Source organism: Dermacentor variabilis, unplaced genomic scaffold (genome assembly GCF_050947875.1).
Source record: "Dermacentor variabilis isolate Ectoservices unplaced genomic scaffold, ASM5094787v1 scaffold_15, whole genome shotgun sequence".
Taxonomy (NCBI): domain Eukaryota; kingdom Metazoa; phylum Arthropoda; class Arachnida; order Ixodida; family Ixodidae; genus Dermacentor; species Dermacentor variabilis.
This window is the reverse complement of record NW_027460313.1, coordinates 8,295,496-8,319,679: the sequence shown is the minus strand read 5'-3', so window position 1 is coordinate 8,319,679 and position 24,184 is coordinate 8,295,496. Positions and strand designations below refer to the sequence as shown.

Below are 24,184 nucleotides of genomic sequence, written 5' to 3'. Positions count from 1 at the left end.
AAGGCATTCATAATGGCATACATTCTACTGCATTTCATGTAAGTCTCGTGATGCAAACAAGCAGCAGATGATCATATATGTCTAATCCAGGAAGGAGGTCTTTTATGACAGAGGTCTCGTATGGATAAACCAGTTTGTCACACCAAGAGGGCTGAATTTTCAAAAACTAGAAATGGGTACCACTGCTTATTTGGATGTTCAAGGCAGTGTACTAAAGAGTGAACACATTGCTATCCAATCTAGAACAGTGATGTGCAAAACAATGACATCCATGCCATGTTTCCAGCTTCGGCAATCGCTTCTGGAGCATGCAGCCTGCAAAAGCATTGTCTTTGAGATCTGCTTCTGTTACTACGGGGAAATGGTCATTGGGGGCTAGATTTGGACACCATTTATAGATCACCTGGTTTTGAGAGCACAGAACAATGAGAGAGCTCTGTTCTCTGCATTCCATTATGGCTTCAAAACCACAATAAGCCAAAGCCAATGGCTCAACAATGGGCTTATTCGATTTTCGGAGTTCTGGCAGCCCGCTGGCAGCCAGATGGCAGCCAGCTAGTTCCGGTTCTGACAGGAAGTCACATGGGCTGGGATCCCAAGACAACCCGAACCTGCCCGAAGTTTGGAAAATCGAACACCGGTACAGCTGGCCAAATGTAAACATGCTACCAGCATGGCAGCGCCCGTCGAGGCCGGCGCGCGCTCGGCGTAGTCGGCCCATTTATACGTTGCCAGCTTGAAAATATACTGTTGCATTCAGGGATACGATCACTTTCGCGCGACTTGGCGCAGGACGCGTACTCGGCCAACCTCGCTTGCACAGCGCAACAGATGGCCTCCGACGCGGCGGATGACAAGACTCGAAATCGTGATTGTATACTCGAAAGCGATAGCTGGAGAATCCCTGCTTGCCGCGACCACCGGCGACATTGATGAGTTGGCGTTGTGTCATCACAAGACATGAAAAAACAGGTTATCGGGTACGTCTAGCTCATACACATAAAATTTCGCGCCGACCTGCTTGGGCTTCGATTTCATAAAGTTTGTTGTGGCTGATGGTGCTTCTCATTTAAGGAGCTGGGGACGCGGCTGGCGCATGAAAATGCACGTCGCCTGTGACGAGCGAAACGTTTCACACGAAAAACAACATTGGTCGCAACCATGAGAGCAATAAGCCAATGTACGCGTGTCTAAATGTACCGAGTGCAATCAGTGTATTCTTAGATCAACGGCCTGCAGTTCGAACACATATCGGTTTCGAGCTGCCACAGCATACGACGGAGAGACGGAGCGAACACGGGCTAGCTGCAAAGCCCTCGCTAACTGCAGAAAAAGGAGATATACATACGCAAGATATGTGAAAAGGAACGCCACCAGAGAAAGACGAACCCAAAATGTACCGCAATGTGTGAATGAGCGTCTACAACTTGCGTGGAACACGATGCAGATAACATGCACGTATGAGAGCGCAGCGCGCTGTTCACCGCCGCAAGAAGCAATCAGCTGGGGATACGCACACAAAAGCTTCAAACGGTTCACCACGGCTCGTATCACACCGCTTCGCGATGCGGAACGGTGCGTTAGCACCTAAAAAGATAACGCTAGAAGTAAGGAAATCCGAAGATGACCGTAGACAGTTGGCTGAGCGAGGTAAATTTAAGTCCTCAAGTACCCGCGTTGCAATCCGTGAAGTCCCCGTAAAGATGGCGGCGAGCGCCCATCGCCTCTTTTAGTCGTCTGCTAGCCAGAGAACTTCCAGAGAGCAGCCAGACCAAAATCGTCCTGGCAGGTTCTGGCAGCCCGCGGGTAGCCAGAACCGTCCGGCGCGAGCAAAACGAACGCCCGGCGGAAGTGCGTAGCGCGGTGGGCGGAGTGACCCGAGAAAAACGAAGACGCTCTGGCTGGCTCTGGCAGCCCGCGGGTAGCCAGAAGTGGAAAATCGAAGAAGCCCAATGTATTTCATTGCCATTTCCCCTTTCTGGGAACTGCTATTCGCAACACCTACACCCTTAGTACTCAGGAATGCCAATCAACTGCTAATTCCCAGCACACCAGGTTACCCCTTTCAAGGACGACAGCAGTCAGATAGCCAGGACACCTCAATGGTTCTGAAAATAATTACAGTATGGACTCGTGTAAGGGCCGCACTTTTCTTTCACAATTTTGATGAGGTGCGACCCTTACAGGGGACCGCGCCTTCAGGTCCAAACTGCGCACACCCCGGATCCCCGGACATACCATTGCATCAGAGGTCAACTCGCAGCTCTCGTCATCTAGCAGCTGCACGTGGAAGTACGCAGCACGCGAAAATTTGCTGATGCAAGCATACCGCATCAGTGCACCAAATGCAAGTGCTTTTCCGCTGAAATTTTTTCCCCCAAATTTTGAGCTGCCAAGTGGCAGTGCGGCGCTTACGCGGTTACAGCCCTAACACAAGCCTATACAGTAAATAAATAAATAAATAAATAAATAAATAAATAAATAAGAACTCTATTTAATCTCTAATACAGAAACAGGGAGTTGGGAAAAAGCTGCTTAGGTACAGCTTGACAAAACCTGCTCCATTCTAGCAGCAGATAACTCACATGCAATATCTAATTCAGTGCAATGAATAAATTCTGTATTACATCGCTTTTGCCTATGCCTTTGCCTTTTCTTTATTATTTTTTAGGATATTTGTCCCCTTCAGTACTCTTGTTAGCTATGAAAGTCCCCTTACACCATGCCATGCCTTAATGAGGAGGAGCCTGTGAGGTACTCTGACCAAACAAACAAACAAACAAACAAACCCTGGCTAATTATGCTACCAGCAATGTGCAGCAATATTCAAGTTTTCTTATTTCTACTACCTAACAAACATAAACCCATGTAATGCCAGAGAAGACAGAGGCATGACTAAGAATCATATATAACCTGCACCTCATGGTGGCATCACAGGCACTAACAGATACTGAGCTTTAAGAAAGATTTTAAAGCTTTCTATGAGGATGAAGACGACTGCATGCATTTGCAATGGTACAGTAAATTGAGAGCCTGTACCACAGTTCCTGACATTTAGCTTCCCCAGATTGTTTATACACCTATGACAAACTCGCACACCATCAGACTCCAACTAGACTTGAGGCTCGCCACTAGCATCAATTCAGTGTCCATACTTGAATAAATCCTCCACCAAATTCATGCAACCGCTGGGTTACCCATGGAGCGTGCTTAGTTTGTTCACAGCATATTTTGAGGGCAGCAGTCCTGCTGCATACAGGCAGGCGACTGAGTAAGTTTTTGAAATATTCTGCAGGCTTTAATTTAAATATGTAAAATGGAATTACACAAGAGACAGCAAGCCATGAACAGCCAAAACTGGTTTTCTTGAATTATTCCAAGGACCTCTGAAATGCAGCCACCAAAAAGTTAAAGAATAAAAAGCTGTTTAATCATTGCAACATATGGCACGATTGTGTGGAATAAACAGTTGTCAGTTTGCACTTGTCTAGTGTTGTCTGCATCCTATTTCTCAGTAGTGCACTGCAATCATTCAATCTGGCACAATTCATAACTTTGGCATTGGGCAGCCACAGGTGAATTTTTGTCAGTGTGCCCAACAACTATGTGGCATAACAATGAGGGCTAAGAGGGTGTAAGTCAACCAAAAAAATTGGTTGTCACATACATCACATACATACATCACAATCTGTTCATTGTCTTAAATAAATCAATAAAGAAAGAAAGAAAGTATGTATGTAGATCTGCTGCTGTCTTATATCACATTGACGTGTACACTTACCGCTTCAATCTCCTCTTCCTCCTCATCGATGGTTGAGACGGTGACAGAACTGAACTTGCCCATGTTCTTTGTGTGCTTGGTCACCATGATCTGCAAGAAGGACCCGCACATGGCAATCATGAGTGTCTGTAGCATACAATATGTTAGCTGCTCACTGTTCCGACATGCTTACACAATGATAGTGGGGCTGCAAGTCACTAGAGCACAACTTACACAATACATCAAAACAGGGTGTCACAAAAAAAAGAAAAAGAACAAGGCCAATCCTGTTTACATGACAAACATTTCACATTCGAGTTTCATTCATTCGTGTACCATAAAACTTGCGAACTTGCTCCCCAGTGAAGCCACCTTTGAAGTATGTAACAAGAGCGACAGCAATAGATTATATTAAATAGTGGTACATGTGTGCCAATCATCTCAGTAATTCTGTGCAGCACTGTGGAAGCTGCGGGTGCCTCAACAAAACAGGAAGGCAAACACATCTAAAGTAATCTATCCACACTTTGATGCCCGTGCAAGCATCTGTGTGCGCAGACCTTGCAGCCTAGGCCCTGCTGCCCAAGACTACTGAGACATAATATAGAGAAATACTAGCAATCAGAGGTGGCGATGAGTTAAGAAAACTAGGGAATAAAATGCACAATGAGAACTTTTCTGCAAAGCAAAGGCTGACTGAAGGAGTTTAAAGTCAAAAAGCCACACAAGGACTACAAGAGACTGCATAGTCAAAGGTTCCGGTAAATGAATTTGCAGAGAGAAGAGGAAAACAAGTCACACATGAGACGGTCAAAAATCTTTACTGCCTTCCTGTTACTGGTATGACAAGAGTACAGCCACCCTGATATTGCAACAAGCTAACACCGATCTGCTAAAGAACATTAACATTCAAAGTTACAATTGGGTAAAATGAAGGGGATCTGAGGGGTGAACCTGAGAAGAAAGGCTGGAACTTGAAACATCTAGAGCTGCGGAATGATCAAGGCTGCCGATGTTACACCTGAGGTTCAACAAAGTTTCGGCCACAGTGAGAAGAGATGACATCTACAGCAGCCAAGGACTGCATGAAACCATAAATGTTTCCGACTACAGGCTCAGCTACATTCACAACAATCTGCCTTTTGCATGACATGAGTGCACATGCGCTGTACCCTAGCGGCGTGCACCGGAAACATTTTGTACAGCGTCATAGTTCGTGCAGCAGACGATGCATGCATATGCAATAGCGCAGGCAGCCTGCAGCATAGTTGACTAAGACATGAACTAGTATGTCGTCAGCACAGTGCCGATGACGCGGTATTTGCACTGTGTTTCAGTAGAAGCTTCAACTGTTCACAACGATATTCGGTTAATGTGCGGTACATCACAACATAGACCGACACGACACTGATGTCGATAAGAAGTCCACCTGACGCCGACGCCAACATTCGGCCTATTAGTTGGCAGTGTTTCAGTAGAAGACTTATATTGTCACACTAGTATGACAAAGACGCACCCTACGACGTGACAGACAGCAGCAGTAAGTCATCATAGTGTGATAGGCTTTCGTGCTGACGCCGCCAACAAAACCAGTGTGCCGATCGCCTTGCAATCAGCTGCCGAATGAGAACATCGCACCAACAACACAAATGTTGTATGCAAATGAGCTTGCGTATGTATTTGTGTATGTATGTGTAGTATGTATGTGTATATATTTGTTGATGCTCAAATTTAGTCGAAACGTACTTCCCAAGCTGAAATTCACAATTTACAGCCCTTGCCAGCCATCCACATCAAGTTTGAGGCACGGCTGAGCTCGTTCAGCGCAGCTTCATTAGGTCTAACAAAGCCTACACGTTTATCCATTATTGGCAAATCTGAAACATAGGATAAGCAAGGACGATGAAGAAAACTACTTTTATAGTTCAGTCCTGGTCATACTGACTTGAAGTAAACCACTCTTAGCATGTTACAACGCACACACAAAAAGTGGGAAGCGGCGACACGGTGCAGGGCCAACACCGCGGTACACCACCGTTCTTGATCGAAGGCTGTTGGTTGCACTCGCCGGTGCTTCCATGAATGAAGTGAGACTATGTGGAGTGGTAGATCTGTGTGTATTGTTGTGATGACAAACTTATTAGTTACCGAGAAAAACAATTTGCCTCTTATGCCAAACAGCCAACAAGAGATGGCCCTTTCGATACTGCAGCGTAAACAACATCGCTCGATGTCATGCGAGTATGGCAGACATTGGCATTTACGATTGGTAGCTATACGCACTCTCTACATGAGCGCACATGTGCGCAGGGTTTACTCTAGCAGTACACTATCAAACACACAAACTATGTGGCTGATGAATAACACGAAAAATGCAGACCACCTGTCAAAATCAGCAGTAACCACACTCCCCAAAACGGCAACTATATACGACCACCTAGTCGCTGTTCTTGAAGTGCCTGGGACGCTCATGCCTCCTTGTCTCAGTGTGATACAACACTTCTGATATGCACATGAGAAGTGTTCATATATGTTTTGAGCATTTCATCATTATTTTGTGCCAGCGGTGCATGGTTTCTACTAGAAGCGAACAGTGAGTGGTGTCCGTACATGTGCAGAGTCTTGCGTTGCATAAATACTCTGTGCGCAGTATCACCGCTTTAAAGAGCTATGGCCACTATAGTCAAAAGTGAGCTATAAAAACAGTTATCATCCTACTGGTGTAGGTTCAGTGCAGGTCTAACAATGGTAAATGCATGAATTCGGCTGCTACGATACGGCTAACCACTGCTGAGCGGAACTGACCCCAGTTTGAACTTGATAAGGGCAGCTGGTGAGTGCTCATGTTCATCATTTGAACTTCTGAAGCATGTTTGGATTCATATTCAGTACAACTAAATAGGAATACAAGAGCAGGTGCTGTGGCAATCGTGTTACGGGGTGATGTTTTTGTTCGGAGGCACATCACACGCTGATGAGTTTTGTCAGCATAGCTGCACGAAAGCCCGTTATCACATCTCGACGAGGTTGTAAGTCACGCCAGAGTCATTGTCGGCCTAGGTGTCCTGCCCAGGAAGTGTCCAGTCAAACAAAATGAAAATTACAATGACTGACATATGCACAAAACCATTTCAGCTCGCCTCATGCAGTGTGCTTCTCTGCTTCCCGCAGCGTCCTGACGCCGTGCATTTTGTTTGTCGCGGAGCATACTGAAGTGGCGCCACAGCGTGATGCAAAAGGCGGATTACAGCTGTGTATAAACCCCCCCTCCAAAAAAATAAGCGAGTAGAAGTACAACCACCTCAGAAAAATGAGGCAAAGAGAACCAACATCTGTAGTGCCATTTCTCTCTGCCTTGTTCTACCTGAGAGCCGAGTGCTGCAGAACTACAGCAATGCACAATTACGCTGCTGTCCCATGCACAGCATGCTAAATTAACATTCCCGTGCCCCTGTCCTCCTACACAGAAAACACGAGCAGTGACCCCAGGGGTTCAGCGCACCTTCTTGGGTTCCACAGCTGCCTGCAGAAGCACACCAGCCTTGAGGGGTCCCTCTCCTGCCCGATACACAGCACCCTTGACCACAAAGGTAACATTGCTCGATGGGTCATGCTGGTAGAAGAGCAGCAGGTCACATCTGCGTAGAGCACAAATGAAATGTCCCAAGACCGAGTTAGGCATGAGCTCCTACAAATGCTGAACCAGACAAGGCACATGATCATGCGACTTGTTTGGCAGCAGTTTACAATGTGTGATGATGTCTTCCCTCGCTCATATTTGTCAAGACAGGCACAACTGTATGTGTACTGACTCTTGACTGCACATGTGGTGCTAGACTTGTCCAAAGAATCTGTCAAACACAAGTGCTTCAAAGAAGTGGTAGATCGTTAATACATTATCAGCAATCACCACTGAGTAAGGGTTCATAAACAATGCGATAAAGCTGCCACAAGCTGGGCCTTCTTGGGTACTATTGTATTCCTTTAAAACTCACGCTTTGACAATAGCAATTTCTGCCATTATAGGCAAGCAGAAAGCCTTTAATTTACCATGAGAAGTGCAACAAGGCTGTAAGAACAAGTACATAAAGGAACAAGAATCTTTTTTTTTTTTTTTCAGAAACTATGGCACCAAATTTGCTTCTCATATTACGATTCAGGTTCCAATGCTCTTGTGAGCCTACTTCGCTCATTCAGTCATTGCTTTGCCTTCAAAATATACTAATATGAAAGCATCTATTAAATGACACCAGGTGCAGAAGAGGTGCAAATTTCCAACATTTACACAGACAGGGAAATTGGAAAAGCATCCATATATCCTTCCTTCACGTGCGCCCGGGGACAGTGTCACTGAGAATGAATAACCACACAGTAAGGAACTAATGTAATGAATACATTGTTGCGCCAAAAAAAGGAAAATAAAGAGTTGGAAGGGAGCGTACGAAACGACAGATTGAGCGCTGATTGAGCGTTTCGTACTCTCCCTCCCAAGCCTTTATTTTCATTTTTTTTTGGCGCAACAATATATTCATTAGATCCCAACCGACTCACCCAGCAACAAGTTCTACTCAACTACATTTCTAGTACAGTGAGCCCCTTTTCTACCATGTCTATCAGCGCTCTATCTGTCGTTTCGTACTCTCTCTCCCAAGTCTTTATTTTCCTTTTTTTGGCACAACAATGCATTCATTAGATCCCAACCAACTCGCCCAGCATAAAGTTCTACTCAAGGAACTAATGAATGCTTAAAAAAAAAAAGTTCGCAACGTCTATATGTGCAATGCAGTCTACCAGCAAACACTGTAGGAAGTGGTGTCTTGTTACCGCTAGTTACTTGTCGTTAACAAAAGGCACAAGAAAACAAAGTACCGTAAACCTTCGTGAACTCAAAGTCCGATACCTTGAAATATCGGTTAAGTAGAAAGTTTTTTATGGCCGTGGTTTCAAATCAAGTATTTTTCACCTTATTCCAGACATCTGAAAATCTCAACTTGGAAAATAACGGGAAAAAGACAACAGGGCAGCATTGGCAGCATCGCTTGCACTAGCTTTTTACCCGAAGGCAGCTCACTAGGCGAGCCAGATGCCATGCTGGGCTGCACTCTCCACTCAACTTTCCCCCTTCTTTCTATCCATCACCACTTGCATGCACTTGCTTGGCTGCTCGCTGCCACTTTGTTGTGGTCTTATGTGACAGCAGTGAGCTGGCAGTCGGTCTTTCTTTTTTTCACACTCATTTAGGACGCTGTCAGCGATGCATAAGTGTGCTCACAGCGTATTACTCGTGACCTTGGGCAAAACAATCAATACTTTTGAGCAAGTGTGATCAGTCCACATGCTGCGCCCAAAACAAGCCAGCAAGCGAGCCCACAGCGTTTCAGCAAGATAACAGGGATTTACTGTAGCGTATTAATGAAAACAACTTACTTTGAAAGAAAAAAAAATACAGAGAGAGAGAGAGAGATCAATTATAATTCAGTGCTTATCAATCACATCCCATAAGACCGGGGGCAAGCAGTTATTTTTCTTGCCTCAAGGCACAAGGCACTGAGATGTTTCTGGAGGGCCAGACCAACTTGTTGAAGAAAATTCTATCCCCATGAACAAAAAAAAAAACATGTTTTTGCCTTCTTTTTTGCTTGTCTTGTTATTCATAGGAGTGCACTGCGATCAGGTTATAAAAATGTAGAACAGGCTGTTTTAACAGAACATATGGGCATATTACGGGACAATGGTTCAGGCTCGGCAGGCTGGACGGGGTCGGCTGAAGGGCCATATCTTGTGCAGGTGAGTATTAGACTGAAATCATGACAGCCTGAATATGACTGGTACATTTTTTAATTCTTCACGAGCAGTGTAGGCTGTTCCAAGTTCCAAATGAGTTCCAACGTGCTCCTTGCTTCTTTTTTCTTTTTATGAAATACTTCAGCAGCAAACCACCACCAATGCAAAGATGCATAGGTCCACGTCAAAAATGCTGTCTCACAAATATGATTCTCCACCAAAAGCACGCACCAAGCAGGTTGTCTGTCATAAGCACTACATTACATTATACATGAGAACATTTCTTTTATACTCCCAGACTAGCAGCTCATATTACATTTTAGAACATGCTTTATGCAGGTTTTTTATTCTCTTTTTCAAGTTCCTACTCATTTTTAGATTGATATATACTAGAATGCTCTCATGATAAGCTTACACAAATGCAGTTACATCAAATTAAAATTAAATTATGGGGTTTTACGAGCCAAAACCATTTTCTGATTATGAGACACGCTTTAGTGGGGGACTCCAAAAATTTGGACCACCTGGGGTTCTTTCTCGTGCACCTAAATCTAAGTACACGGGTGTTTTCGCATTTCACCCCCATCTGAATGCGGTCGCCGTGGCCGGAATTCGATCCTGCGATTGCGTGCTTAGCAGCCCAAGCCACTAAGCAACCACGGTGGGTTATCAGCCACATCAAAGGGTAGCAACAAATAAGCTGCCCAGCAAACATAAGCTAAACTCTAGTTACAAAATTATTGGGCAACTACAACGATTTACTATCTTTCTATAAAACACAGATGCACAGTATGTTTTAGAGCTGACACAGACTATGCTTGTCCAATTTATGTTCCAGGGTAATTTCTAAAGGTGGTAACATGGCAGTTTTCCATCCAACTTCCCTGTTGCAAGAGCTAAATGGCTAGGCATTCAGTGTGTACACAGCAACAAAAGCAACTTATTAAAAATAAAGAAATAAGGGAGGACGATTTATGAACCTCCTTGAAATGCAAAGTGCAAACAGCATTGATTTGTGCCATTTTCAATCGATTCAGGTAACTAGTTATTCACACTAAATACAAAAATACACAACCACTTGGTCAAAAGGCTAAAATGCAACTAACAGGAGTGACAAAGCATATGTGCATACTCAACCATGACATATGTACAGTGCTCACGGAATGAAACGCAACAGGGAGCATTTACTAGTACCCTGCATATGTGCAAAGTACTCGAGAATACCATGTTATGTCGCTAGGAGTCTGGTCACCAAAGTGATGTGGACTCCGTTCTAAGCATACAGGCCAAAATTATGTTGACGTGACACGACGTGCGGTCGGTGGAAACGAAAGTAAGCACATTAGTTAGCCCTAAATTGATGCGTTTCATTCCGTGAGCACAGTATCTGCTCAACTATGAAGCAGTGGCTCACACTTGCAAGCAATGCGAAGGCACAAGGCACAAGAGTAGTTGGAGGCTTTTCATAATATTAAGAGACATAAAACACACCAGTGATACTATTCTTTACCTTTTTGGTGATGAGTTCAAACTATTTGACAGGTTGCAGCATTTTCTTTTTTCACGTGACTACTATACATCTGGTGCATTCCTTCAACTTTGCTCACAGAACAAACAGTTCCAAGTTCAATGCCTGCTCTGTTCTTTCTTACCCCTTCCTTCTTCAGTCTTTGTTTCCTCGTTGCTCTAATATGCATCCCTAAGAAATTGTACAATCATGTAGTTCCATAGCAAGTCCTTGAGCAAAGACAAAGTGATTCTCAAATATTGCATAGCAGAAATAAAAGAGGTTTTCTTTTTGGCCATACATTATTTCACACTGGGTCACACCAGGAATTGTGCAATAATGACCAATCAAATATTTAAATAAATAAAATTCCCTATGTGGCATGTTATTAGTTAGTCTAGGATGTTAGATTCACCAATACTGTGTAAGTAGGTCAGCAATACTATGATGCTCCAGTGATGATACTGGCCCAAGCTGTTTCGGAGCAGCCAAAAATGCATTTTCGAGCAGATTTAGAAAAGTGGTTGCAAGCTATATTATATACGGAGCTTTTAAGGTGGGCAAACCATGTGAAAACATTAGGTAGTCGCTGGTTCATAACCTCCATTAAAAGCACTAAAGACGAACCTGAAACTAGCATACTGAATATCAATGTTGATGATGAAAACAGTTGTTGACCAATTTTCCAAATTTTTTGCAACAACATCAAAGTGATCAGCAAGTCCAAAAACATGAACTTTAGCAGTAAAATTCACTTAATTTCGTCCTGTGCTTCATTGATATACCATCACTTAGGATACTGCCATGGACCTACTTGACTGGGGACAGGGATTGGAAGGAAGTGCACAGGGGGCTGGAAATTTCGAGGGGGGGGGGGGGCGGGGCACTTGCCCTGTGTGCCAACCCATGGATATACCACTGCATGGGGGCATTTTGTTTTCACTCACCACACAGCTCGATGTACGTTGCGTGCCGCTGCGAAGTTTAGATAAGCATGCGGAGCCTTTAACTGCGCATCGCTCTCAGATTAGGCTGTGATGCGTGAATTCAGTTTGCAACATCTCTGCCTACATGCGAGCTTTTGCCAATCCATTCGGTAAGCGCAGAAAACAAACTTCGCAAAAGTGTTTGTGGTAAGTGCCGGCATGTCGCCCACAGACCCAATGACTGCTGCTGGCTGCCTGTGTAGCCCGTAATAGACCTTTAACCGTAATCTCAAGCCGAATTGCCAAGACGGCTTACTGGCCCGACGATATTGATGCCCATTTTGCTGCGACAGCCTGTTGCCTGCCACCACTTTGGCTGGCAGCAAAGTTTTGTTACAGCCGTACGTGCAGCTAGGCCTACCTAGCACCGCTTCATCAGTATCCAGTGGCGAAAATTGTACATGACATGTATTTATGCCTCAGGAATAGATGCCTTTCTTTCCTTTTTTTATGTCATTTCTTTTAGTGCCGCTCAGTGATTGTGCGTGCATTTGCAGTCGCAGTGACAGCTTTCATTCTGCTATGTTATTGTACGGTTCCCTTTGAGAACAAATATTTTTATAGTTCTTCAAGCAGCATGTATCTATCACGTGTATTTTTGCGCATATAGTTTTCCATCAGTGTCCTGCTTGCCGCTTCAAACCAATTAAACATACCTGCCGCATACAGCACCCTGTACTCAGATTTGCGGAAAGTATTCTTAGAGAAAAAAAAAAAGCGCAGTGCAACATTCCATTCGTGTTTCCATCTTCCTCGCATACCAGAATGCAAAGGAATTGCTACGGGTTCTTTTATTGCAGCTGGACCTTAGGCGCCGAAAACAGTTCTAGGTAGCCATTATATATGCTAATCTTTGTTAGACTGTGTGGTGCAACGCAAAGCAGGACAACACCTTGTATCAGATAATAAAATTTCACTTGGCAGTAAGCGCTTATCCTCGTTTTTTCCTGTGTCCCGTCCCGCTTCGCGCTACACCACAGTTTATAATAGACAACCAACTAGCCCAAACCATTACCCTGCTAACTTTTGGCCCATAAGCCAGGCGAAAAAAAAGAAAGGCGGTACGGTAGGCTAATTAGTGGCTACATAGTGGATATGGCATTGCGCTGCTAAAGTCGAGCTCACGTACAGATCCAAACCAGGTCGCGGAATTAGATCGGAACGAAATGAAAAAACACTCGTGTACTTCTTTTTAGGTGCACTTTAAGGAACCCCAGGCACTGAGAACTGAACAGGGTGCTTCATAATCATATCGCCAGACGTAAAATGCCAAAATTTTTCAAAGCAAAGCTTTCCTTTGCCTCTTCCTTCGACTTTCCCACTGCTGCTGCTGCTGGTGGTGCTATGGCTGCTGCTGTCTGGCACACCGCGTCGGCAGGTGGTTCAGGGAATTTGTATACATGACAGGAGCGAGTGAGAGAGGAAAGGCGATGCGAAAAACTCGTTTGGATCCCACCGCGTCGAATGTGCACAATGCCCTCTGGAGCTACCTCGGCATCGCCTCATCAGCTTCTTGACAGCTGTTTTTATTCATGACCCCGCCCCCAAAGCATTGCAGAAACTGTAGCGCTTCCCTTTCTACTAACGTGCGAGTCCACAGGTGATGTAGCTAGAACTGTAGTGAGGAGGGAGACCCATACAATGGAGGGGGAAGGGGGGGAGGTGACATGCAAAGGCAAGAAAACTCTTCTCGCGGTTCCCAGGAAACTGGATACGCTGAAGTTCAAGATACGGTACAGTATGTTCCTGCTATTTATGCACAATAGACATCATGCAAATATATCAAGCAGACAAATTACACAGGGCGTGCAGAAGCAGACCCGCATTAATCAAAGCGCACCGCAGGGTCCAAGCAACACTACGGAAGCGGTCGACCGTCAAAGCAGCCCTTCTGTGCTCGTCATGGTAGCTCTGCTGCTATGTCATCGTTAGAGGTCGCAGATTTAATCCCGACCACGGCAACCGCATTTCGACAAGGGCGAAATAGAAAACGCACTTGCACCTAGATTTTGGGACACGTTAAAGAACATCATGGTGTCAAAATAAATCCGGAGTCTGCCACTACGGTTTGCCTCATAATCTGAGTGTGGTTTTAGCATGTGCAGCCCCCATAATCTAATTAAAGCTTAATACTTATGCCACAATGCGAGGTAATAACAATGCTCAACCCTCTCACAGGTTATGAAATATGGCACACAACACCACCTGTGTGTTCTGTGTACTACGCAAACATCAGTGATGCACGCAAGGTAACTTTTGACATCAACTCACCCCTCTCGTGTTAGACTAAACGTTGAAGCAATTACGCTTTATCCGTCAACATCACCACTCATTATCGTCAATCAAAGCATCCAGCACGGAAAGCTTCGCTTACATTGATTCCCACAGTGCATGTGGGATCTGCATAATCTTTAATTAAGAAGAATACAAAAAATGAGGTAGCTGCATTCTTCGGCTTTTTTCAGCGGTGTAAATGAAAGAAATTACTCTCGAGTCAGATTTCTGAGAAAACATGTTGCACTTATCTTATAATCTAAATTTAATGTCGTTCCCAACTGTACGTCCACTCATAAGCAGCTTCCATATTAAACACAGCTGCTTTCAATTATCTGGTGCACTATCATAAGAATAATGAAGCAGTTAAAGAAATGGCATGCCTCACATACATGTAGATTTATTTGTAAATCTGCTGTGTTTGTTGAAGAAGGTAAGTGTGGTACCACATTGGGCACCCTGTTTTAATGGGTTGCAGACATGGTGATACTGTCACAAAAATGTTTTCCTTGCCTGAATCAAGTTATCAGATTTACAGGCTGCCCCGAAACGGGGCATTTATATTGAATGCGAGAACTAGCACCCGTGCGTTAATTCTCTCAGGAACTGGTGCGCCTCTGCGCAACAGCCACGACTCTCCAGCAGCACAATCATTCGGAATAAGAGTCCTCACGTGCATCGGCCCCTCACCTTCGAGATTTCAAAAGTGCTGTTATGCGTTACATTCGAAGGGAAACGGCTATTCGATAATTTTTAATAGTTAATTCTGAAGTCCAATACTATCTGAATCGCAAACACTATTCAAATTGCTGTTTGGTGCAGATTCAATCAAAATCCTAGTAGCAGCCGTGGAATCGGCCGATACTAAGCGGCTTCATAATGCCATGAAATTGCGCCAATGAAAACGGGGGATAGGTGACAAATTGAATGGTGGTAACTTTCTTCGTGGCTGCAATGCCTGAGACATCATGCACACTACATTTGAAAAATCTAGCTACATACATACAGCGTCCAAAACTTCGGTCACAGCTTTGCATTGGTCATACAGGAGAGAAGGCACAGTTAACTAAGATATAGTTATTTAAGGCACTCGAACCAATGACCTTTGTTGGGAGTCGAACCTACGACCTTGCACTGTGGCATAATGTATAAGCATTACATGGTGGTTGCAATGCTTTCACATTCATCCACGTAGAGATAACTAAGTGCCGCTTCATTTCTTTTTATGTGCTTTTATGGCGCTTCTTCTGCAAATTGTAATTACACATATTGAGTGTGTTTCTTTGTGCCAAAAATAACATGTAATGTCATGCTATCTGTCTTGTCAGAGGGGGGCGGGGGCTCGAATCCCCATCAAGTGAACAAAGATTCACTCTTTTTTTGGGCCTCCTCCATTATTGATGTGAAAAATTGAATAAAATTCAATTGAAAAAAAAAAAACGCTCACAGACTAAAGTTTCATCCCCAGTGGCAATCATCATAAATGATGAGTCACACTACAGCCACTGGCTAAAGCGCTGGCAGTTATCAGAACATAGCTGTAGCTTGCAGCCCACAGTGGAATCACAAAGGCGCTTACGGATGTGATCACAAAAGCTTGCGCAGCAATGCCACCAATGTTCATAGCATGATGCCGTTTGGCAAAACAATTAGTGAGGCTGATCTGTTATATCTGCTGTCCACTCAAACTTATGCTGTCCCATGCCACTGTGCCAGGCCAACAGTTCAGGTACTTTTTGAGCACACCTTGTACGACTGTTAGACAACTCACTCGGGAGGATTAAAAAGAATTACACAAATTTAGGCGCTCCCACGAGTACAAAAACATTGCAACATCCTGTGAGGTGGGAATAAGAATGTGCTGCAAGATATACTTTGCAGGGGCTTTTCAACTATGAGTCACCAAAAGACAATAGAAGGCAACTGTAGTTTCCCAGGTAACATATAGTCACGCAGCACACAGCTTACTGCTTTCAGTCTGCACCACAGGTGTGATTTCACAATCAGTGCACCCAAGAACATTTCGCCAGACCCAATATTAATCGCGCAATATGCTCTGCTAAGGCTATAATATGTAAATGATTTTTAAATAATTATTTTATCCCTTTTTTTTGCGAAGAACACTTACTTTCGACATTTCTTCCGGTGCTGTCTCTCAATTCCTTCTGGCCTGCAATGAAGGCAAGAATACCACAATGAGCTTTTTTTTTTTTTTCAATACAGCAGAGTGGTAATACTAAAAACCTTGCTTAATAAAACAATAATAAATAAACGAATTAAGAAAGGATGGGGAACACATATACCATGGCAGCTTTTAAACTAATGCATGAACAAGTGAGGCAAACAACAAGAGTTTACAAAAATTACTATAGAGGGAACTCAGGAACTAGTGTCTGTAAGGAAGCTGTGCACGAATATCTGTTCAGCCAGTATGGGAATGAAGGGTAACATATGGATTTACCTACACACGGATTTACCTACACTTCGATCATCTGGCCTCAAATAGCTTTTGTGACTGCATCATCTTCAACAAAATATTGCTTCGGAAATCAGACAATTTGCTATGATTACAACATGTGTGTAGATACTTAATGCCTTGCTATGTTTAGAAAACCATGATTGCTTGGAAACAAACATTCAAAACATAATATAAATAATGTCACAAGAACATTTGAAGCTAGAAGCGCGAAGATGAGAGACCCATCATTCCAATTATAGCTGAACAATTGCAGTGCCAGATTTCCCTCTAGCAATTTTCATAGGAAACTCTTATGAGGCAGCCCAGACAATTTGGTGTTTACATGAACCCAACAAACGTGGGAAGAGTCAGCTTGTCAGCCCAGGTGAGCCTTGAAATAAGCTGAGCCACCCCAACACACCTGGAAAGCGTGTGCAAGTGTGAAAGGGCTTGGGTGTGAAGCTTGCAGTCAGCAACGAAGAACTGAATGTGACCCTCATGTACTCTTGTTATCTCAACATGACGCAGGTTGCTGCTGCCAATCTTGGCCGGACTGGAACGACTTCACATAAATGCTGTCGAGTTGGGCTGTCCAAGCACAACTTCGGACTCAACCCACTAGTGCCGGGTTCATGTAAATGAAGGCAATACATAGGAGTGAAAAGGTGTGCATGTGACAAAGTGGGGTTAACGATCACTAGTGAGCCATAGAGAGCAACAAGACCCTACACTTTTTGTGAAGTACTCACATAATGATGTGTCACAAGCTTGAACAGGTAGCTGTGCATTGGGAGTGAGTTTATTTTGAATGTCCAAAAGAAGCTGCTAAGGGGATGAGGATATTTAATTTGCTTCCCTCCCAAAGCGCAAGCCTCACCTCTTGATGTGCACCACTTCGTCAGGACTGAATGACAGCTTATGAGCATGCTTGGCACCATCGATGACCCTGGCTCCATCCCTGGGACGCAGGGGCAGCTTCTCGATAGCACAGTCTGAGAGCAAACCCATGGGCAAAAAAAAGACAAGTGGGCCAAAAGCGAATTGACAGACCAAAAACACCGAACGAAGTTTACTGCTAAAAGATGCAGCCAGAAAAGCTATCTTCACATTCTATGAGGTATTGAAAGCAGTCACTAAGTTGTGCGCATCAAAGTAGCTTGACATCTCCAACAATGACACAATAGTCGCGAGGATTACAGGCTCACCATACTGAGTGAACTATGTGACCATGACTGAACCCTACCAAAACCACTCATGTTGCCTTTACTCGAGAAGACAGAGCCCTCTGCTTGACCAGTTCATTGCTTAAAGTGTTTGCTGCAGGCAGGGTTAGCTTGGCAATCTAGGCTGTCAATTTCTATGCTTCATTCAGAAACAGGTTACCATGTGTCCATTAGATCAGCGTCACATACAAATGCAAATAGAAGAAGCGAGACCTACAGGGAACACTGCCTGCTGCACACATGCAAGTGGAAAGCCTCACTGTTGCAACTCATCAAGGAAAGTGAAGCGCCGGCAGGATCAAATGAAATGGTCTGTACTGCCAATTCCATTGCATCCTGCGCATAACAGAGCTCGCCCAGTGATCAATGCCTCAGCTGGTGTGTACGCCGATCCTGTTTACATTATATAAACCAACACTGCACTCAAACCTGCTGTCTCGTAACTGCACACTACACCCATGGATGCTGGATATGTTTTCACTGCAATGGCTACCCAAATAACTTGCACACACTAAGGGATTGGCCCCTGCCTACTTTCACCCATTATCTCCCAAATCTGCCATGGTAGCTCTCAGTGACTGTATCATTCTGCTGCTTGCAGGTTTGATCACATAGGAGTGTGGCTACTGCAGCCACATGAACACCAACATAGCGAGTTCTGGGTGCAAGCTTAAAAGCCCCAGGTGGCGAATGAGTGAGTGAGTGAAACAACTTTATTCGGTCCACAATAGAAGTGAGTAAGCTCAACATCACCTGGCTAGGCCCACTTGGGGACCATCAGGTGAAAGCTAATGGCACTCTCGCGGGCCCCCAGGTGGTAAAAAATTATTTTGGATCCATCACTAGAGCTTCTCTCATGGCCATTGTGCTGCTTTATGTTGCCAAACCCACACACCAACCAATCATTCCCAGCTGACATCTGACCTAGCAAAACGAGCTCAACTGCCCACCTACAGTACTTTATCAGACATGTTCTGATAACCCTCCAGAAATTCGCAAGAAAAGATGACTATCACAGGCACTAATGAAAATAATGTCTACAACATGTCACATACATTTCAAGAAACTTCTGTTTAAAACTGTGCTGAAAGATCCATTACTATGAATGAAGCCTATCGAAAAAAATCTGCTGCCTGGATGGTTGCAGGCAACACCAATGTGTCGTCGTGTAGCAGGTAGAGGGTTCACATCCAATTTTTGACAGCAGTGGTTTACATGTGTAAAATTTATGAAACAGCTATTCTTCTTCAAATACATTAGACACAGTATAGTCGATTTTGTTCGCACTGACACATGTCACTGAGTTGAGGCGCACAGCACACACATGAATAAAATCAAACCGCGAATGAAATTTACAAGTTGTTCTGCTGCCGTCTGTTTTCAACAACATTGAACATGAAGGAAATGGTTTAGAATTTTTGACAGATTTGGTTCCTGAAGCAGGCATCAACACCATCCACTAAGCAAAGTTCTGGCCCAGACATTTTAATAAAGCTTTCTCTCTATGTGCAGGACAACCCTACAACCTACAGAATGTAGGCACGTTCAACTGGTCCGAGAGTGCTAGTTGAACACGTGCCTCATGCCCTTTGCAGCACAAGACGCCATTCACACGTACAGCATTCCAAAAGCCCACTTGATTTTTTTATGTGACCTTACATACCTATGAGAGCATCACTGATAAGGTATTGGTTAAAACCAACAGTGCGGAAAAAACAAGCAGCACAACATACACGGTGATTATGACTGAGCGTTTATGCTATGCCCCTCACCCTTGTCACCACTGCACTGTTAGTTTTAACCATGAACTAGTACAAACTTGTACAATTCTCTTTCCTTTTCAGTGATGAGTTATGTTTTCACTACACCCCCTCTACCAAAGTGATACCCTGCTTTACTTATCTGTTGTGTGTGCATGTTTCAGCTTAATGAAAAGACTAGTTGGCCATCAGCAGGCCAATTTGAGCAGACAAAAAACCAATTGGGTGCCAAACAGCGCCCCTCTCTCTCCCTCTCTACTTTTCACTCCTGATCACACACGACTTCCAGCTTTCTCAAAACACTGAGCACTAGTCTGACTCTCCTAGCTGTGTAGATCACAGAAAAAAAAAAAAAGACATCTAAGGGCCCTGCTTATGCGACAGTTTATAGCAGAACGATGCTGTCCCACAGCAGCGCTGCCACACATGGTACAAAAATTTTGAAATGAAACATTAGGGTCTGCAATTTCTTGTTCTATGTTGGATATTTGAAACATTGTCCAGTTAAGAGGAACAGTGATTCCTCCTTGCATTGCCTTTAATATTCATGCCGATGTGCATGATGTGAGTACCAAATTCAATGGACAGTAAATATTCATTTGGGCCTAGTTGGTATATAATTCTGAACTTAAACTTATAGCGCAAACACCTAAGACGGACCACAAAAGGAAGATATGACAAACACAGTGCTAGTGTGTGATGTACCTTCCTTTTGTGGTCTGTCTTAGGTGTTTGCGCTGTACGTTTAAGTTCAGAATTCGATGGACAGCCAGGCAGCCATCATGAGATGGCGGTATTTCATGCATCGATAAACTTTGGCAGCCAGCAAAATCAGGCACATTTTTAAGGTAAAAACTGTAATGCAGTCATCTATAACTATTAAATCTACTCTGTGTAATCATGCAGTGAGTATTAGCTCATTGGCAAGTCACATCTAAGTAAGTATGGCACAATAGCACAAAGCGAGACATCCACAAGATAGTGTTTTCATGGACTAGTTGACACGCGGCTTGCTAAGAAAGAACACAGAGCGGAGAGAGGACAGAGGGTAAATGAACTGCACAACAAAGCTCTGACCAGCAACTGCTACGTTTACTGCTTGTCCGCTCCTTATATGCATGTGAAAGCGCACACAATACAGAAAAAGTTGCACTTTCGCATGAAAGGCGAAGCATCGATTGCGATAGCGAATTAATGGACAGTTATACAAAGCAAGGATAATAGTTTCATCGGCCATATAAGCTTGTAAACGTAGGCATACTAACTAAATTAACAAGCATGGTGTCGCGTGCGCACGAGCAAACATGAACACATCTCACTCGATGACCACAGAAACTCGCTGTCAAAATGCTGGAGTGAGGTAATGTGGCAGCAGCAGCGAGTGAATTGACCTTCGTGCTGCGTCTCACATAAACGTGAACTAAGCCGTGAAAACACAGTGCACAGCAGATTCTGGCCCTGTCACAGATGGCTTTCAAGATACAGTGGCCTAGGCGGGTGCTCGCAGCCGCCCGGGCTGCCTGGAGTAGAATGTGCCCCCCTCCCTACCTTCCCCCTGGAGCCTTGCATGTGGCGGAAGACGGTGCTTCCTCCCCACGTCCCTCCCTTGTGTGCATGAGATTAAACTGCGATCCCAGCTCCCCCTTGCACGCTTTCACTCGCACATACAGCATACAGCACACAACAACGATTTTATTGTCCTTGGACGTTATACCAAACTTCACAGCAACGCTAATGGCAGAAATGTGCCTGGTAATATAATTGCTATCACAATTAAAAGAAAACAACAAAACCAAATACACATGTACAATCATATCTGTAATGTTGACTTCAAGGTTGAATACATGACAGCTCTTTTTTGTGCAGGTTCAGCGATGGCACACTTAAAGAATTACTATCCCTTTGCAAAATCGTGTACTCTTCCCATATCTCGACTTCTTTTTGTTGCCTTCACTTTTTTTGTGACCCAGCAGTATTTAAACTCTCGTATGCAGCTGCATGTTTACATAAGCACTCATTGATACATCTACTGGTTTGTCTAATAACAAATGTCATAACAAGTGCTGTCATGCAAGTGTTGGAGAAACGTTGCTAGCTTAAGGCATAGTAATCAAGATGTACTTTCACCAGAGAAAAAGAAGCTTACGACTGTGGTAATATTGCAAACTTACAAAGTAGCAAACAACCAAAGAAAAATGGTTACAAAGGTGGGAATGCAGTAGCTCTGTTCGGGAAGGTAAGCAATGACAGACACGGAAATGTAAATTGTGGGACGAAAAACAAACAAACAAGTATGTAGACTGGAAGAGCGCAGTTGTTTAAGATACCCTGTAATGTGGATGCTCTTATAAACAACAAAAAGGCAGATGTATCAGGGAGTGCTTCTGTGTATACATGCATATTCATTGGAGGTAACGCATGTTAGCCACTTGTAATCCATTCCATGGCAACACTGCCGAAGTTATATAAACATTGGATTCACATTCAGCGCATCCATTAGTGCAGCTGTTTTTGATTTGCAATGTTTTCTATGGAATTACCGCTTCATATATTACAATTTGTGGATCTAAGGTTATGTCAAATCGCACATTATTGGTGCACCTCGGTGCTCCCAGTATGTGACATACTACGCTTCGACTGCAAGCACAAGCGATGCACTGCGGTTGTTCACTCAGTGGTACGTGGGCTCAGATCTGCGACAGGTTTTGATGTAACAATTACACCATACTTTGCATCACAATTATTGTGTTGAACAGACTTGCATAAAGTGTACATTTACCTTTCTTTCATACGTGACACACTATTCTTTGGTCGCAAATGTCAGCAGTGAGTACCATTTTTGGTGCCATTGCTTGCTATGTAGGAAATATAGTATAGCTAGCCACTGCAAAGACTGTGGCTGTGCACCAGGGTTTGAACATTGCCGCGTCATGAATTGCAAAATGAATTGAGAGATATGGGAAATGTACATTATTTTGTAAAGGGGTAATTTTTAATCTTGAATTCGAAGGCAGTCATATTATTTTAAGCGTATGTTACTCCTCTTGCTTGATGTAGCCTATAAAGAGCAGACAAGCAATAAACACAATGGGTGCTAGTCAGTGCTTCTTTGTGTGGTTCCTTTACTCTGCCTTGTCCCTATACCATTTTGTTTTTGTTCGCACACTCTACGCTAATCACACCGGAAGAGTAATAAGACACACGCACTTCTGAGCACCATCCTGAAAATAAGTATGGGGTTTAACATCCCAAAGCTACACAGTGGGCTACGAGGGACGTCCTAGTGCAAGTCTCTATTAATTTCAGCCGCCTTGGGTTCTTCAGTGTGCACCCAAAGAAGGGTACACTACAGTTTTTGCATTCCATCCCTATTGGAGTGCTGCCACCACCAGGGGCAGCTCTACAGGGGAGATGACTGTAGAGATACCCCCCCCCTCACCCCCCCACACGCTCAAACTTCCTTCAGACACCTTCCCATCGGTTCTCGACCTTCTTACCACAACGAGGTGCCTTCCTGCACTCTCAACAAAAATCGTACATCATGCTCTACCCCGCCAACAGAAAAAATCATGGTAGCACCTCTGGCTGCTACAGAATGCCACAGATACTGCTTCCCTCAGTTTTGCAAGATATATTTCTGTAATTCTTTTTTAATGTAGGAATTAGAACTTTTCACTGTCATTTTTGCTTTCATACTCAATTTTAATGCCATCAGGCCAGCACTTTCTCTTTTGTGCTACAATTTATGTGCAACTTTAGTCAGTTATTGGTCCTTTTAGTACAATTACATTGCCCAATGGCAATACACAGTGTTAAGGCTGGTTGATGAATTACAACAAACAGGTGTGAATAAAGATGCTAACATAGACACCAGGCAAACGGATAGAATTTAGCGTTCAACAAGCTGTTTTTTTTTTTTTTTAATGCTTAAGAAGACTTGTCACCTATTGCATAAAGAGAACCTGTTGCCATGCTCCTGTACCTGCGCATGCAATAACAAGTCACCATGCATTCCATCACAAACAATCAAATACATGCTAAGAAAGAAACAGACGCAAAAGGTGTTGAATTGAAAGTTGCTAGTTAACCCTTCGGTGTTTGGAGACTGTCGTAGCGTAAGATGTTTGCTCGTAGATTCGTTCATAGCTGCAACAGTCTACCAAATCTAGCATAGAAATTCTGACCAATGCGCAATGTTACTCTCAGAGTTCAGGGCTCTCACTGATGAACTTTTTTCCGGCAAATACGTTTAATTTTTTCGAAGGTTTCATTACCACACATGTTCAAAACAAACCCTATCGAAGCACAATTCGAACAAGCTCGATTTCAGAAGCGTGAGATTTTGACAGCAGCATCCGATAGGCCAGATCGCTGCTATCAAAATCTTCGTCCCTCAGAAATATACGTACACAATGCGTTTAGAATCCCCTCT

The 24,184-nt window shown here is 43.8% G+C and overlaps 1 protein-coding gene across 1 annotated transcript in view; it reads right to left on the bottom strand.

The window, feature by feature from the left end:
* LOC142567922 (STING ER exit protein) overlaps positions 1-24,184 on the bottom strand; it is a 40,875-nt gene that overhangs the window by 16,284 nt on the left and 407 nt on the right. Inside the window, exons 2-5 of the mRNA XM_075678011.1 lie at positions 17,647-17,761; positions 16,440-16,481; positions 7,263-7,398; positions 3,782-3,871 (exon numbers count right to left, since the gene is read on the bottom strand). Coding sequence (XP_075534126.1) covers positions 3,782-3,871; positions 7,263-7,398; positions 16,440-16,481; positions 17,647-17,761 — 383 coding nt within the window. The remainder of the gene's footprint in view (positions 1-3,781; positions 3,872-7,262; positions 7,399-16,439; positions 16,482-17,646; positions 17,762-24,184) is intronic.